Below are 16,523 nucleotides of genomic sequence, written 5' to 3'. Positions count from 1 at the left end.
TTTGCATGTAGACTTCATCTGTTTAACTGAAAGTCTGATTGCTTTTTAAAACCTATTTAGTTAAACAGATGCAATATCATACAGTGCTCCCTTCACTATATGATGTGCCATGCTGCCTGGCCCATTTGCCTGGTCTCTCATTCACAACATACACACACTCCACTTCTTTTTCCCATGTGTACCTTTAATCTTTAGATTCCAATCATTACAGAACATAATACAGGCATGTGTCGGGAGGAGCATTCCACCCAGCTTTTTATATCACACCCAGCTCACTCCCTGAGTTTCCCCTCCTCCCTTTATTTCTTGTACCTGCCAATATACATCTTCCCCTTATTGAGCTAATTGCCTCATTAGCCCAACCATTGCCTCAAGTGTCAATAATCTCCACCATAACAGGTTAATTGCTTCCAAATAAGTCTGTAATCTTCTCTGTTATACAATTACCTAAGTGACCTGGGTGCTAGCACTCTGTCACATGAAAACCAGGCTTATTTCAGTTTATATTAAATTAGTTAGGTACAGGCTTAAGTAATAAGTCACTCTTAAATTGAAATAAGAATGTCCATACAGGAGTGCGCTTTGGTGTTACTACACTGGTGCAAGTTAGTGTGTAGACAAGTCCTTATTCTGACATTCCAAATTTCTGAGCAGCTTCAAACAGCCATTATTTTATTTCTAATCAACCACTTCAAAAGTTATCTTTCCTCCCTTGGTATCCTGCTGTTAAGTGAATTGTCTAGTTAGATTGACCTCACACTTGGTAAGGCAACTCCCATCCTTTCATGTATTTATACCTGCTCCTGTATTTTCCACTTCATGCAGCTGATGAAGTGGGTTCTAGCCCAAAAAAGCTTATGCCCAAATAAATTTGTTAGACTCTAAGGTGCCACAAGGACTCCTCGTTGTTTTTGCTGATACAGACTAACACGGCTACCACTCTGAGTTTTGAGACAGTGACAGATTTAAGAGTTGCAGTATACTAGAAACAAAAACAAAGATTTTCAAGGATGACTAATTTGAGACTCCTTAAAGGGACCTGATTTTTAAAAAGTGCCAAGTACTGATGGTCTGAAAATCAGGCCCCTTTAAAGTGTCTCAAGTTGGGAATCCAAAAATTGAGGCACTCAAATCACTAATTGCTTGTGAAAGCTTTAGCCAGCAATTTTATACCACTGCAAAGGGGGAGATTCATACCTCTCCAATGAGACAGAAAACATTGACTTCCAGCCCTGGAAAGACCAAAATAACAGACAAACTCTGTCATTTTTAGATATAGAAAAAAGCTACTGAAGGTGTTTTAATTTTTTTTTCTTGCCCGGAGTTCTATACAGTTTGATTCATGGTCTCCTGGGTACAGATGGAAAAATACAAGCAATAGTACCAATTGTATTTAACTTTTCTAAAAGCTTTATAAAATCATTTTTCTGTAAGAAAATATCATCTACAGAATACATGATGGAGTGGTATAAAGATTTATCAGTACTTTTTGAGTTACCCAGCACAATTCATTTGTAACTTTTGAGTAATGTGACCAAACCTGTGTGGTTAAAAACTTTAGCCCTCACCCCTCTGTCATGGATTGTATTGATTACAAAACTTAAAGCACTTGTTTGAAAATGTGTAGTATTATATTGTATATTCTTTCCTGTCACTCTAAGATGATGCAAAATTATACCTTGTCTTTAGCTCTGGAGTGCAGTGTGTTGTTTTGCTTCACAGCATAGACCATATGGACTTTTGTGTCAGGGCCGCCCAGAGGATTCAGGGGGCCTGGGGTCTTCGGAGGCAGGGGGCCCCCGCCGCTGAATTGCTGCCAAAGACCCGGCGCTTCGGCAGCGGGTCCCGGAGCGGAAGGACCCCCTGCCATTGAAGACCTGGAGTGGAAGAAGCTCCGGGGGCCCGGGCCCCACGAGAGTTTTCCAGGGCCCCCGGAGTGAGTGAAGGACCCCACTCCAGGGGCCCCGAAAAACTCTCGTGGGGGCCCCTGTGGGGCCCAGGGCAAATTGCCCCACTTGCGCGCCCCCTCTGGGCGGCCCTGTTTTGTGTTCATTTCTGGTGTATAATAAGGCCAGTTACTTTGGAAGGAATGGATTTACACACTAACATGCAGGGAGTAAAGAATTGCTAATATTGGAGAAAAGCGTGGTAGCCTTGATGCCTGTTTGCCCACTCATCCCATTTTTTTTCTATACTGCTTACTACAGATCTAACATCTTTCCTGTGACGGAGCATCAGTTCAATATTATCTCCTTATTCAAATCCTTCCTTGAGATCTACTTCTATTGAATACCTTTTTGTGGGTGTTAAAACAAAAGCATCCTTTCTTTTATTTAAATGTTTTTTAAATGCTCCATATGCCAAGAAATCTCTCCACTGTTCTTTGGACTGGGAGATGCTTGTCTTATCTGTATTGTGAATTTGACTTAAACAAGTAACTACTTCTCAGATTTTTTTTAAACTGAGTTCTTGCCTGCCACATTGAGTAATAATGCAATGTCACATTATACATCACAGTTTGCTCAACATCAGATTCCAGAGACGTTGATAACCAATAATGGTCCAAGTGGTTCATTTCAATAATTTCCTTTCACCTATTAGTTCAAGCACATCACATCAAGCCTTTACTATTATTATTACAGTTGAATGAGCTAGCAGAGAAGTCAAAACAAACATCAAGAACTAGATAAAAATAAAAAGTGATAATGCATTCAAGGGATCAATATTTAGAATTGTCAAAAAAAATTGCAACATGTCTCACAATGCTTTAGTAGGTGTACCAGTTCAGTGGCACTATTCAGACATTTGTCATTCTGCCTAAGTTTAATAATCTTCCTGAAGTGAAGGCACTTAACTTGGAAGTAGCTACAAAAGAAATTTAGAACCAGAAGAAATACTATGACAAAAATGCTCAACAATTCACTCTCATTGCAAGTAGGAGAGAAAGTTAAAATCCAAACAAAAAGAGGCTGGCAGTTTACCAAGATAATAGATATACCATGCGTGCCAAAGCCACCTGTCATAACTCTCCCTGACAGTGTCTTAGAGGAGTAGAAGACATTGAAACGAAAACAAGGACACAGAGGCCAACTGACTTTGCTCTTGTACTGGCAGAACTAACACATGCACCCCCAGTCACTAAGAAAAACACCAGGAACAGAAAAGATGAAGTCCATGTGGCTGATCTACCTGAGCACTGAAGAGTTAAGCTCTAGAAGAGGCTTCTAAGGGAAGTTGTGGAAATTCCATCATTGGAGGTTTTTAGGAACAGGTTTAGACAAACACCGGTCAGGGATGGTCTATGTATGCTCCTGCCAGCCCCCTTCACTGAGGTTGATGACCTTTCAAGATCCTTTCCAGCATCTCTATGTGCTTGTGGATAGCCTGTGTTGCTGAGACCTGCTATGTGTCCTAGATGGAGTTTCTTAAGGGCTGATGGCTTCATGCCTGCTCCTCTTCAACATTCCCCCCCACCCCCATCCCATTCTACTGCAACTACCTCTGGCTCCTGGAGTCACCTCCCTTTGGGAGACATTCTTTCTTCCTCATCCCACAGGGCTGTCAGGGGGCGGTCAGGAGGGTATTCTCTCTTCCCACTAGTGTCCGTGTCCCAGTGTAGAGGGGGTGTCCTAGTTATGTCTCCATCTGCCACCTAAACTGCTGTACACATCAATACATTGAAAGGGGTATTTGAGTTCATTCATGAATATATACCACCCCCTCCATGTAAAACAGACACTTAGATCATCCTTTTAATCAGGGAATGAAGTGCAGAAGAAGAGGCAACCCTGAGTTGTGCCCAAAAGATCAAAGAACAAAAGAGGATGATGGCAGCATTTTTTTTTTTAATAAAGGAAGAAGCCCTGTGTGAGGAGACAGATTGAGTGAGATGAAAATCATGCTTCTGGAGAGGGCCAGCCCCAGAAGCAGAGACCCCTGTGAGGAGCAGGGGGAAACAGACAAGAAAAATAACCAAGCTCTTGAGGTAGAAAGTATTATACGCCATTGATTAAAAATGAATGAGCAAAATCCCAATCAGAAGCATGGCAAATTGGTTCCAGCGAGTCAGCCCGAAACAGCAAACAAAGGGGGGGAGGAGAGTGTGAGGCATATGGGAGCAGCGTGGATCCCGTTAAAATGCAAGGCAAAGTGGTTGTTGGAAGGGCAGCCGTTCAAGCAGGAGTGGTGGGCAAGAGCCAAAAGCTCCATCCGAGCCCGGCGGCTGCGTGGCGGGAGCGTTTGGAATAATTATTAAAATGAGCATGTGTCTGCGCCATCCTGTGGGTGTGGCGCAGAGCAGAGTGTAAACTCTAGCAGGGCGGGAGGAGCGCACGTCGGATTACAGGCAGTGAGGTTGCCCGGCAGAGGAGTGAGGAGGCGACCAAGGCAGCAGCATGGCTTCATCGCAAGGGAAGAGTGAGCTGAAATTCGCAGACTGGATGGCAACTTTGCCAGAAAGCATCCACCGCCTCCCCCTCACCAACCTAGCGATCCCAGGTAGGAGACTGCAGCTAAGCGGCGTGGTTTGTTCCCCCGTTATGTTTCTTAAATGGAGCTATTAACTAGCAGGTGCCAAGGAGAGCCTCATTCGCCGAGGATTGGGGCGAGCTCTTGCATTTCCACCTCTTGCCTCGGTGGGTTGAGGGGAGGGTGAAATCTCTAGCGGAGTGCTGCTTGCCAGGTGACTGCTTTTCTGAGCTGTCTTTGTGCGTGTGGAGCCCGGTCTGTCTCCCCTCATTTCCCCCTCGCTTCCCTTCTCCGTGCCCTTATTCTCCCCCCCCCCCCCCCCCATGGTTTTGCAGCTCAGATCCCTGTCCTGCCTCTACCACGGCCATTCACCTCCTTCTTGTTGACATTGAATTGCACGGATCTGGCGATTTCTTTGCCAGACCCTCCCAGAGTCATTAATATTCTTCTCAAGTCTCACTTAAAGAGACAAGGCCTCTCCCTGCGAGAAGAGGCGAGGAAAGTTCGGGGCAGCCACAGCAGCGGCAAAGCTCTGTTCCCTGCAGGGCTGCTTGACGTGTTGGCACTGGGGTGATCTGGTGCAGATGTGCAAGGGAATCAGCTATTCAATGACATGCAGAAGGGTGTGTGTTTGTATGGCTGTGAGAGAGCGAGCCAGCAATTGCTGTGAGCTCGTGTTCTGTGCTTGATGCGTGCATGAAGTATATGTAAAGGTTTCTATATGCAGTCTTGTAGCTATGCTGGTCCCAGGATGTTAGAGAGACAAGGTGGGTCTTTTACTGGACCAGCTTGGGTTTGGGGGGAGAGACGAGCTTCTGAGCTGACACAGAGCTCTTCTTCAGGTCAGTTTGACTGAGGGAAAGAAAGACACTGCATGCTTACCACATTCTTCCATAAAAGATTCACTATGGTTGGAAATTCATGCAGCCCAGGATAGAGGAGAAATTACTTTGTCTTAACTTTTCAAATGACCTGCACAATCTGGAGTGCTAAACTGTTTGGAGATCCGTAATGCATTTCCTCCCACCCTATTCCCAACAGATCAATGAGCTGTAATTAGCAAAGTATCTCAGCTTTGGAAACTGAAAGAGAACTTATTTAGGACTATTAAAGCAGTATCATTATTGCATCCTCTCTACTGCCAAGGCAATGTCAAATGCAGTGTACCGGTTTTGTGAGAGCACATAAGGGCTTGATAGTATATGGGATGTGCTTGTTCAAAATCCACAGGAGCTGGTAAGAAGTACTGGGCTGTCATTTTATAGGAGCTGTAGTAGGAATATGCCCCATTTGCCTGCTTCTGAACTCCCATTGTTCAGTGGGGGTTTGCAGCCAGACAGAGCAAAGGTAAAAATCAGACAGATCTTTGAGAATGCTAATGTGTTCTCTCAATAATTACGTGACTGAAATGAATTTGTGTGGTAGAGTGTTCTGGGGGAAAAGCAATACCACCAAAACAATGACAAAAAAAATTGGTATTCAGCAGATGGTAACTGGTGACTATTAAATGCTAATAAATTAATTGCCCTATAAGAATGTTAACAGCTTACTGGGCTGTGACATGTTTATTTGCCAGTTGCATTAGTCTGAATTAAAAAAAAAAAAAACAATAATCTCTCTCACCCCTCTTCTCTATATTTGAAGCTGTTCCTCAAGTACCTGACCAACGGTTCAACCACAGCCTTTCAATGCCTGTGGCGTCTTGTCTTATTAAAGGGCTGCACATGTGGAATAACTGACAAACTAAATTTGCTGCAGGAGAAGATGATAGTCTGCAGGGTGTGTCACTTAACACTGTGCTGCTCATGCTTATAAGATTTCTAACGAAAGAGACTCTTTAGGGATAACACCAGAAATGAGTGCCTTGTGGTTACATGACTACATGATTTTGTATTGACTTGGATGCTTGAAAACCAGATGAGATTAAGCAACTAATGGGTATTCGAAGTGGTATGCATTTCTATTATGAAAGTGATATCACATATAGATATAGCCTGCTTTTGTCAGACATTTCAGTGTAACTTAGCATGTATCCTTCTTTCTTTATATGGCATGCAATTAGTTTGCTATACACACACGTTCAAAATGCTCTTGTCAGTCTGATTACAATTTTTGCTTCCCTTCTTTAAATGATCATGAAAGAATCCCTCTCCTCCCACCTATCCCAGCTAGTATCCCCAATGGATAAACTTTTAAAAACCCACTGCCATTAAAAATGGTGGTGTAGGGGAGGTAAAGGTATTAAAATATATATGGACATGTTGGACTGACTAGTTCTAAATGTCTTCTTCTGTTAGGCCATGTCTACACTACAAAATTATGTCAACTAACTTATGTCAGTTTACAGCCACCATAGCTGTACATTGCTTATGTGTATGCACGCTTGGCTTCATGTGTCGGCAGTGCACATCCTCACCAGGCGTGCTTGTAGCAATTGTATCGTCCGTGTGGGGGCATTGTGGGATGGTTCCTAGAGGCCAATAACAGTTGACTTAAGCAATACAGTGTTTACACTGACACTGTGTTGACAAATTACATCGACCATGACTGTATGCCACTTGGGGAGGTGGTGTTACTAAATTGGTGTAGAGAGGCACTTACGCCAGCGGCAGCCAAATTTTAAGTGAAGACACATCCGTAGCTAGGTCAACCTAACCCTGTAGTGTAGAGCAGGGGATAGTCTTTTCTAAATGAGTCATTCTGATGCCACAATTACATTGTAAATGGACTGACATAAATCCACTGATTTTAAACACAGCTAAAGAGATGAAATAGTGAAAATTGTAAAGATCTCTGAAAATAGCGCTTCTCTCTATCTAGTACATGAATGGTGGTGAACTACTAAGGAAGTAAACTAGCCTAGTCCGTGCTACTGTTGTGTCTTTCTCTTAAATTATGGTACCTTATTCCATCGCATTGCCTATGTACAGACAAGAATACTGGCTGCATCATATTTATCTACTGCTGTATATGGCTGATTCCAAACAAATACATTTTTTGTCTGTATGTGGAGGTAGTTCTCTTACTCATGCAAAGTGAGCAGTATGCACCTTTGTAGGTAAGATGAATTACAAACTCATAGCATTTGACTCTCTCTTACATGCACAAGATCATTTCCTTGAGAAATACCATTTCCTTGGGTTACTTTACCAGAGTAAAAGGGACAATACAAGAGTAAAATGCACTGTCACTTAAAATCGTGATACTTTACTGGTGTAAAGTAAGCTTGTATTCTAGGAATTTCAAAGGAGCTTAAGAGAGTTAGGTGCACAATTTACATTGAATTTCAATGGATGGCAATTCATTTCCCCGGGGCATATCTGAAAATCCCAGTTTTGACTGTGAGTTATGGTGGGCTTGTGTGTGTGTGTGTGTGTTTTGAGAGAGAGACAGACAGACAGTAAATACTGAGTTTCAATATGTGACTTCATTTTCTGTAGCATTTCAAAAACATCTCATGTAAAATGTCAGTCTAGTCCCTGAACCGAATAAGGTAAAGAATGATAGCTCACAATGCCTGATTTGCCATGATTACTAAAGCAATTGTTCTCCACCTCCTTCTCTTTTTTCATCAAAAGATTCTATTTAACAATACACTAAAATGATGCCAAAATTGGTGTCGCAGTCTGAAATGCTAATCAAGTTAGTAAACCTAGATCAACCTGATGGTTCTGGGATTAACGGGAAGCCTGGCTTGTGGGAAGTTTTCTGATATGTCCTTTTGTACTGTACCAGGGCTCTAACAGTCTAATATAAATTATAATGGCTCTTAGGTGTCCCAGTAAACACTTAGGTATGAAATGTTGACATTTCATACCTCATTTCCTGCAAGCCCTAAACACCAGCTGCCGGTGCTATGACATTTGTATCACCAGTCAAAGGTACATCAAGCTGATATTGCAACTGTTGTTTGCTAGTGTCCTTCTGTCTTTTGCTTTTGTTTTTGTTTTTAAACATCATAGTAGTTTCTTCTTCTTTACAGTTTGTGCCTCTATTTTTGCGGTGTGTTTGCCTGAGTCTCCCACTGTCTTCACAATACAAAATGATTAAATGGCTTACCTTCTGCAGCATTTTTGGTATTGGTGTTAATATCCAGCTATCAGAATCTATGAAGGACCATCACTAGGTCAGATTGTGCTTGCGTTATAAAAAAAAAACTGGCTTATTATTTTTTGTTAATAGCTTTTTATTTAAAAACAAACAAAATGTTGTTGTCAAAGTGTGTTGCGTATAATGACAAATAAGTTAACTTTAAATGTATAGGGACATTTACAGACCAAGTTTCCCTTCAAAATACAGGGCTTGGGGTTTTTTTTTTTTTAAAGAGATTTTTGTGTCAGTTTTGAGCAGATCATCAAATTCATTTATTTCCGTACATATTAAATTACATTTGATACTCATAAAGTGTACTGGTTGCTTGGCTGACATCACTAAAAGCCTTAAGATTTTAATGGGGGCATCTGTGCTAAGAAATTTCATGCCATTTTTCAGCAACTGCAGCTGAAATGTTGCAGGAAAATCAGTACTAATTTTCCTAGTGTAGTTTTGTCCAAAGATCAGGTGCAGCACCGTCAGTAACAATGCAAGTTTCCTCCCACTGCCCTGCTAACATACCTCAACACTCTTCAGGAATAACTATTTCTAGGAATGAGAGGGTGTTTCAGTCTCCATGTATGTTTGATCTATGACTGCTTGCTGAGTCTACTAACAGTTCCAGACAGCACCAATATTATTATTAACTATGGAGCAAATTCTATGGTCTTTACATTGAGCAAAATTCCCATTGATTTCAAAAGGATTTCTTGCTCATTTAAGAACTATGTACTTGATCCTGCTCTCATTAAAGTTAATGCAAAACTCCCATGGACTTCATTGGCACCAGATTAAACCCTCTGATATTTGGCCCTTTGCTCCTATAAACCATTATCCATCCCAAAGCATATCCGGTTATCCAAATCTCTAATTCTTAAATGCTGGTGTTAGCTAATGATACTTTTTTTCCCCCCCAAAGAGTATTTTTAGGATGCCTGGGACATGACTGTGGCCCAGATCCACAAAGGGACATAAGCACTGTGATGTAACTTTTAGGCACCTTGGAAATCGCCGGAACAACAATGGGATCCATGAAGTCTGGATTAGGCTTTCTGTACAATGAATGGGGAGAGATATGTACCTAAGAACAAAAGCCAGCGTACTAGATAGGAAGCCACCTAAACTAGCCAATGGGAGATGCTGATGAAAGGGCTGTGTCCTAATTCTTGCCTCTCTGTGACAGAGTGCTAGCAGCAGCACCCTGATCACTGATGATACTGCAGAAGGAAGAAGGCTGCAGGCCCAGCTGGAGACAGTTAACCACTTTCTGTTGGGGGAGAGGGGGAGGTTATGAGCACCTGGGTTGTAGTTACTAGGCTAATGAAGTAATTGGAAGGATTTAAGTAGGAGGAACAGGAAGGAAGAGCTCAGAAAGTTAGCTGTACAAAGGAAAGAAACTGTGGAAAGCCCCCTGCTGCAATAGGCTAGTGTCATGTTCTGTTTGCAGAAGATCTGTGCAATAAAAGGTATAAGAGGTGAAAGGCAAGCAGCTTGGGTGAGTTCATGACGGTGAGGGGATGGAAACTGGCTAGGCACTGTGACACACCAAGTAGCTCAGGGAGCACCCGTGACAAGTGGGAGTTAGTCTAGGGTCCTCAACACTCTTGGTTGAGGGAATGTGACCCACATGAGGGTGGTGGGATCGGGATGCTAGGAGGAAATGCTACTCTGGCTAGTCGAGCAAGAGATGGAGATGCAGAAGTCCCAGTTGGTGGAAAGAATAGCACTCCTGGGTAGGCAGGCAGAGGAAAGATAAAGAGGCTCTAATGGACTTTATTGTCCTGGAACAAACAGTTTTATATAGAGCTTCCCCGAGGCCATGCAAATCTAGGTTCAGAGGCATCAGCCAGAATCATTAGAGGCTATGATTAAACTAATGGAGGAGTATGTGGAAGCAGACTTCCCATGTAGAAAACTCCATCCCTTTCTTTGCCCCCCATCCCAAAATCAGGGAAGGGGAAAGAAGGTTGAGAAACCTCCTTCATGAAAACTTGGCAAGGAGATGTAAGGGGTGAACAAGGGTGCCCCAATTGCCGGTATAGTAGTCTTACCAGAGGGGTGGGGGAGTGGAGGCACAGGACACAAAGAGACTGCCCGTTCATGGAGCTCTATGGGTGGGCAAGTGTACAAGGTGGGTCTGGGATAAAGACTGTTCCCATCTGAATAGTCTGGAGAACCACAAAGGGAGTGGTAGACGCAGCAAGTACATGTTCCCTAGTCCTAAGTATCGTGGTTAAACCGCAGTGGCAACAGAAAGGGGTGACAATAACCATCCACTGTGTGCAGGGGGAAAAGAAAACTTACCCTCTGCTGTCCTCCCAGTGGAGGTGGAAGGAAAACTTAAGTGGCAGAGAGTAGGTGTAATGAAGTCATTATCCATTGCGGTCATGATAGGCATGGACTGGGCTCAGTTTCCCTTGAGAAGGACAAAAGATGGAGGGGGAGACCCCAATAAATGGGTCTGAATGAGTAATTCTGAGTGAAGACCCTCCAATAGCCCTCCAGGGATAGTATAAAAGCACCTTAGATGTATATTAACAAGGACTTGGGTGGTGGTGGAGAAAAATTTTGAGAAGGGGGCAGTGGATCAGGAAGTACTAGAGCAGGAGACCTAGAGGAGAAGGAGGGCAGAGGCTTGGCTAACTCCCAGGAGAAACAAACTGTAGGCAGGGCCTGAAAAAGAGGGCATGCTGCAGAGAGGGAGAAGGGTCCAAATAATGAGGCCTCCATGGGCGATCTTACTCGGATAGTCCTGAGTCAGGGACAAGATAAGACAGAGGAGGACAGAGACCAAGGTATTGCAGCTCTGGAGGGGTGACTTACTTGGTTGTTTACAAGCCAGGGGCAAAAGAAAGCAGAGTTAAGGTCAGTGGGGTGTAACTAGCTGTGACCTACGGGCTGAGACAAAGCTGTGGTGGAAACATCCATCCTTAAAGTGTACTTTTTGTGGGTGGAAGGCAAGAAACTCTCACCGGTGGCCCATGGGAGGCTGGTCTGAAAAGGCAGAAGAAGTCCCATTAGGACTCCAACCCCATAAGGAGGGTAGGGCTTAAGCAGTGAAGAAGACCCCTAGGAGGCAAGAAAGGGTCTCCGTTGAAGTCGGGAAGGAGGAATGTGACCAGGCTAGCTGTGGCATGAAGAAGGTTGTAGGTCCAGCTGGAGGCAGTTAGCCACTTTCTGTTGGGGGATTATGAGTGCCAGGATGGTAATTACTGAGCTAAAGATAGAATGGGGAGGATATAAGTAGAAGAAACAGGAAGCTAGAGGGAGGAGCTCACAAGGTAAGGTGTATGAAGGGGAGAAGGCATGTGGAAAGCTTCTGCTGCAATATGCCTGTATCGTATCTGATTTGCAGAAGAACTGTTTGGTAAAAGGTATACATTATGAAAGGCAAACAGCTTGGGTGTGTTTTTGAGATGACGGAAACTGGCTAGGCTGTGTGACATATCGGAGAGCTGAGGGAGCGCCCTCTGACACCCTCTCACAGAGTTTAGCTTGGAAGTCCAGGCTGCCGGGAGGCACCTACTTCTGCTTGCAATCCACACGTGGGAACTCTTCTCTTGAAGTCAGGTAGCTTAGGTGCTTAAGTAATTTCTTGTGAGAACAAGTTCATGCTTACTTCACGCCATGCAAAGCTGCTGGAGGTGGTGCCGCTGCTGCTCATTTTATATCTTTTAGGCCAGTTGTTACAGAAGTCAGCTGGGATGTGAGTTCAGTTCCCTCCTCTGATGAGGAGACAGGATTTGAATTCAGGTCTCCTACATCTCAGGAGAGTGTACTAGCCACTGAGCTATGGGATGTTCTGATGTGGGCCTCCCACCGTCTTTCCTGTTGAAGTTGTTCCACTTTATATAAAGACTTAGTCATTAGGCTGTAGAGAGAATGACTCTGTAGCATAGTAGGTGGGACACCCAGGGTTCAGTCTCCCTTCTCCAATGACTAATTACTGATCCATAGTGAAACAGCTGCAACAGGACAGATTCAGGGAGCACAACCTCCTGAGAGACATAGGCTTTGAAAAGGGGTCACCTTCTTTCTCCCCCCTCAGGCAGAGAGGGGGAATTGAACTTAGGTCTCCCAAATTGCAGGGGAGTGCTCTAACCACCAGGCTAAAAGTAATAATGTGGGCACTACCCTAATTTTGAATGCAGTGTAATCTGATAGACAGTCTCTGTATGCCTGCCAGATTGGGGCCCCGTGAACAAGACGGGCCTGTGGCTGCCTATCTTCTCTTGGTTCATGGCCCTCTCTGGGAGAAAGGCATCTGGATGCTACAGGGAGGCAGCAGTGTGCATGTGCAGAGCCAGAAACTTAGCTACCAAGGGAATTTTCACCCTGAAAATTTCGGCATCTACAGAGTTAGAGGTAGCTGAGTGGGAGTTTTGTGGATTGCAGTGCAGCATAAAACAAGGTTGCCAGCCCTCTAGGATTGACCTGGGGTCTCCAGGAATTAAAGATTGTCATGTGATGAAACCTCCAGGAATACATCCAACCAAAATTGGCAATCCTAGGACGGCACGGCCGCTTGTTTCTTTGTTTGTTTGTTGTGCTGCTCCGGCTGCCCTGTAGTGGGTGGCGGGGCGGAGGACGGGAGCACCCTGCAGCAAGCCTGGCAGGGCAGTCCACGTCCTTCCCTCCCAGACGACCGGAGTGGTGCGGAGCCTCCCGGCAGGCGGCGCACCCAGTCAGGGCTGCGTGGTAGCGCCCCGCTGAAGCCCTGAACGCCCCCCTTCTCTTTCTCTTCTCCCCCCTCCCCTCCGCTCCCTTCCCCTCCCCCTACTAGCCAGGGCACGTTTGCAGCGCAGGGAGTCCCCCTGCATCCTGGCTCCAGCTACGCCGCAGTTTTTTTTTTTGCTTGGGGCGGCCAAAAAGCCAAAGCCGGTCCTGTGTTTAGCACACTTAGCTACCACAACTGTAGCATAATAATGTCTGCTGCTGATATTGTATCCAACATTTATTTCCATGAAGTTATTTCCATAACTGACAGACTTCAGAGAGCCAAGGGGGGAGAGGTAATATCTTTGATTGGAGCAACTTTTGTTGGTGAGAGAAAACTTGTCTCTCACCAACAGAAGTTGCTCCAATCAAAGATATTACTTCTCTCACCTTGTCTCTCTAATATCCTGGGACCAACATGGCTACCATGACACTGCATCGGCTTTACTTGAAAGTCAAACATAAGACTTCATTGAGAAGAAATTAACTTCCAGGAGCTCATATTGCCATCTTGCAAATTCTTCCCAGTACGTATACATTTTAACACTTAAATTTAAGTGCACATAACTGTTAGTCTATTAAATATTTGGACAGGTGTACTTCCGCTATGTAAGAAAATGTGCAGATGCAAAAACTACAAATCTTCCTGGTTTTTAAACTTGTGAATCCTTAAGTCTTAGGAAATGAAAATGTAATATCTCTTGCAACTCCTATTTATTTCCCTCCTGTCTTCATTTTCTGGTAAATAGAGGTGGTTTTATTCTTTCCGATTGGACCTAAACTTCTTTGGCAGCTGGACAAGTATTGATTTTAAACAGCAGAGTAGATTAAAGTTTAATTTAGAGCCTGAATATTTATTCCTATGCTATTGTCACAAGAAGCAAAGTATTAGTTTAACATTATATTCACTTTCCTAATAGATTTATAATAACTTATCCAATACAAAAGATGCTCCAGTATAACAGGAAACCTGTTTGTTTATTAGCAAGTATCAGTACAATTTCTCATTGTCTCCAATTCCAAACACAGTATACAAGCAATGTGCTAATCGCATAGGCATGTATATAACTGATTTAAAGTTGTTTCCCTTCAATCTATTTTACAGATGTATTCAATCAGATTTGAGGCAGTATAGTATAAGTTACAATAATTGTTTATTAGTTATCTTTTACAAGGTTATCCCATTTGCTCTGTCACTTGTTAATCTAATACATGGAGTGATTCATTCAATTTTTCACTACTTAAATTCTTGTCAATCACACTCCTAGAGTCGGTATTAGATTTTGCCACTACCTTGTTTAAATACATTAGCTGGCTGCAGTCTCAATAATTCTAACTGGGTATCTGTTTGATTCCTAAAATCAGGACACTTTTCTCTAACACCATAGTAATGGTAAACTGGGAGATATATTCCCTGAAATAACTGTTGGGTCAACTTTCTAACAACCAGAAACCTTTCAATTTGGGATGATCCCAGCAAATATTAAGATGATCCCCTAAACCATCGTGTTTCTTCCAGCATTTTGCTGTGAAGTCTATATCTATTTTGTTCTGAAAGGCTCTATGCTAACATATCTAATTATAATTTTCCACTAGTGTCATCCCCAGGAGAGGGAACTTGCAACTTGTAATAACGGTGGAAAATAATCTCAAACTACTGGAAAGCAACAGATGCACATTTAATCTCCTGTTGGTAACTGCATGGAGCACACTGAATGGATATATTCCTTTGAGTCTGTCCTAGTTTATACCTCCTCTGATACTGTTAATTTACCTTTCATATTAGAAGATCCACCCAGCTAAAGTTATAAGTCTGTTTCCAAAACAACTCTGTCTTGTTTGGCAGTAAAGGTAAAGTAAAATTGACTTTGTACCTGGTTTTAAAAAAAAGTAATTTAGCTCACTTTCTCTGCATTTGATAATGCCAGCGTAAAGAATACTTTTAGATAACCAGTCTAGGTGGTGGTGGCAGTTTGAATCTTTGTGTCTGCAAACCAATAGGAGTAGATTAAATATTGTACCTATTCATTCAACAATATCGGTGTGCCCAAAGCTTGTTATGTGGGTCCTGGATACAAATGTTATGCAACAAAGTAAGCTTTCAACAATAGAAAGCATGCCCTTAAGAAATCGCCCACTGATTATATGCACATACCATTAGTGAACATGTAGCTAGTTTTAATGTGACTTGAGGTATTGCATGTACACATACAATGGAGAGGTGCTAGTCATGGGATAAATTAATTTGCCATGTAGCTTTGACCATCTCACCTGCACTCTGCTTATTAATCTGTCTCTCTTGAGCTACTTCTAATATTCTGAATCTCTGAGCTGCCTTAAAAATAACCTATCACAAGATCTTTCCTGTTCTGCCCTACCCCCCAGATTGCGTAACCTTCCCACCAAAATTAGTCTGGACTTAGACCTGGCATGAGCAATATTTGGTCCTGCATTAGTTACATGTTTACGGTTTATACGGTGGTGTCTATATACACCTCTACCCCAATATAACGCTGTCCTCAGGAGCCAAAAAATCTTACCGTGTTATAGGTGAAACTGTGTTATATCAAACTTGCTTTGATCTGCTGGAGTGCACAGTTCCCCCCCCCCCCCCCGAGCACTGCTTTATCGTGTTCTATCCGAATTCATGTTATATTGGGCTGTGTTATATCAGGCCAGAGGTGTACCTCCCTTTTGAGAGTGCGTGCCTGATGTTGGTAACTCAAGTACACAGTGTGAGGTTTTCAGCTGCTCTTGAATGATAGGGGCTCATGGGTAGCCGGGACTGTTCTATTTTTCTTCTGTCACACCTGGAGGTTGAACCTTTTTTTAGCAGGTGCAGATCTTGCTACCCTCATCCATGTCACCTTGAGATTAGCCAGCTGTAATGCACTTCACACCTTAAATCTATGTGGATAGTGCTGAATGTCACCATGGCTTCTCACTGGGAACACATGAGACCAGCACATTGTGATCTTCTCTGGCTGCCTTGTGGTTTCCAAGTAGTTGATTTGACCTGAAAAGCCCTAAATTCTGTGGAAACCACCCACCTAAAGGACCTGTCTCTTCTCTATGCCATACTGTTACAGTTGCAATTATTATAGGAGGCAGAGCTGGAACGCCGTCAGTTTGGGTAAGGAGGAACTGCTGGGTAAGGAGGAACATGTTCTCTGTGGCCATGTCTAGGCTTTGATTTTTTTTTTTTTTTAAGATGACCTATTTCTGAAGACTGCACATGGCTAGAGATG

The 16,523-nt window shown here is 43.2% G+C and overlaps 1 protein-coding gene across 1 annotated transcript in view; it reads left to right on the top strand.

Annotated features, from left to right (window-relative positions):
• Positions 1–4,179: 4,179 nt before the first annotated feature.
• The window catches only part of PLCXD3 (phosphatidylinositol specific phospholipase C X domain containing 3), a 152,926-nt gene continuing 140,582 nt past the window's right edge, over positions 4,180–16,523 (top strand). Inside the window, exon 1 of the mRNA XM_005282164.5 lies at positions 4,180–4,497. Coding sequence (XP_005282221.1) covers positions 4,395–4,497 — 103 coding nt within the window. The 5' untranslated portion in view covers positions 4,180–4,394. The remainder of the gene's footprint in view (positions 4,498–16,523) is intronic.

This window comes from Chrysemys picta, chromosome 6 (genome assembly GCF_011386835.1).
Source record: "Chrysemys picta bellii isolate R12L10 chromosome 6, ASM1138683v2, whole genome shotgun sequence".
NCBI lineage: Eukaryota > Metazoa > Chordata > Testudines > Emydidae > Chrysemys > Chrysemys picta.
This window is presented reverse-complemented; position numbering and strand designations above follow the sequence as displayed.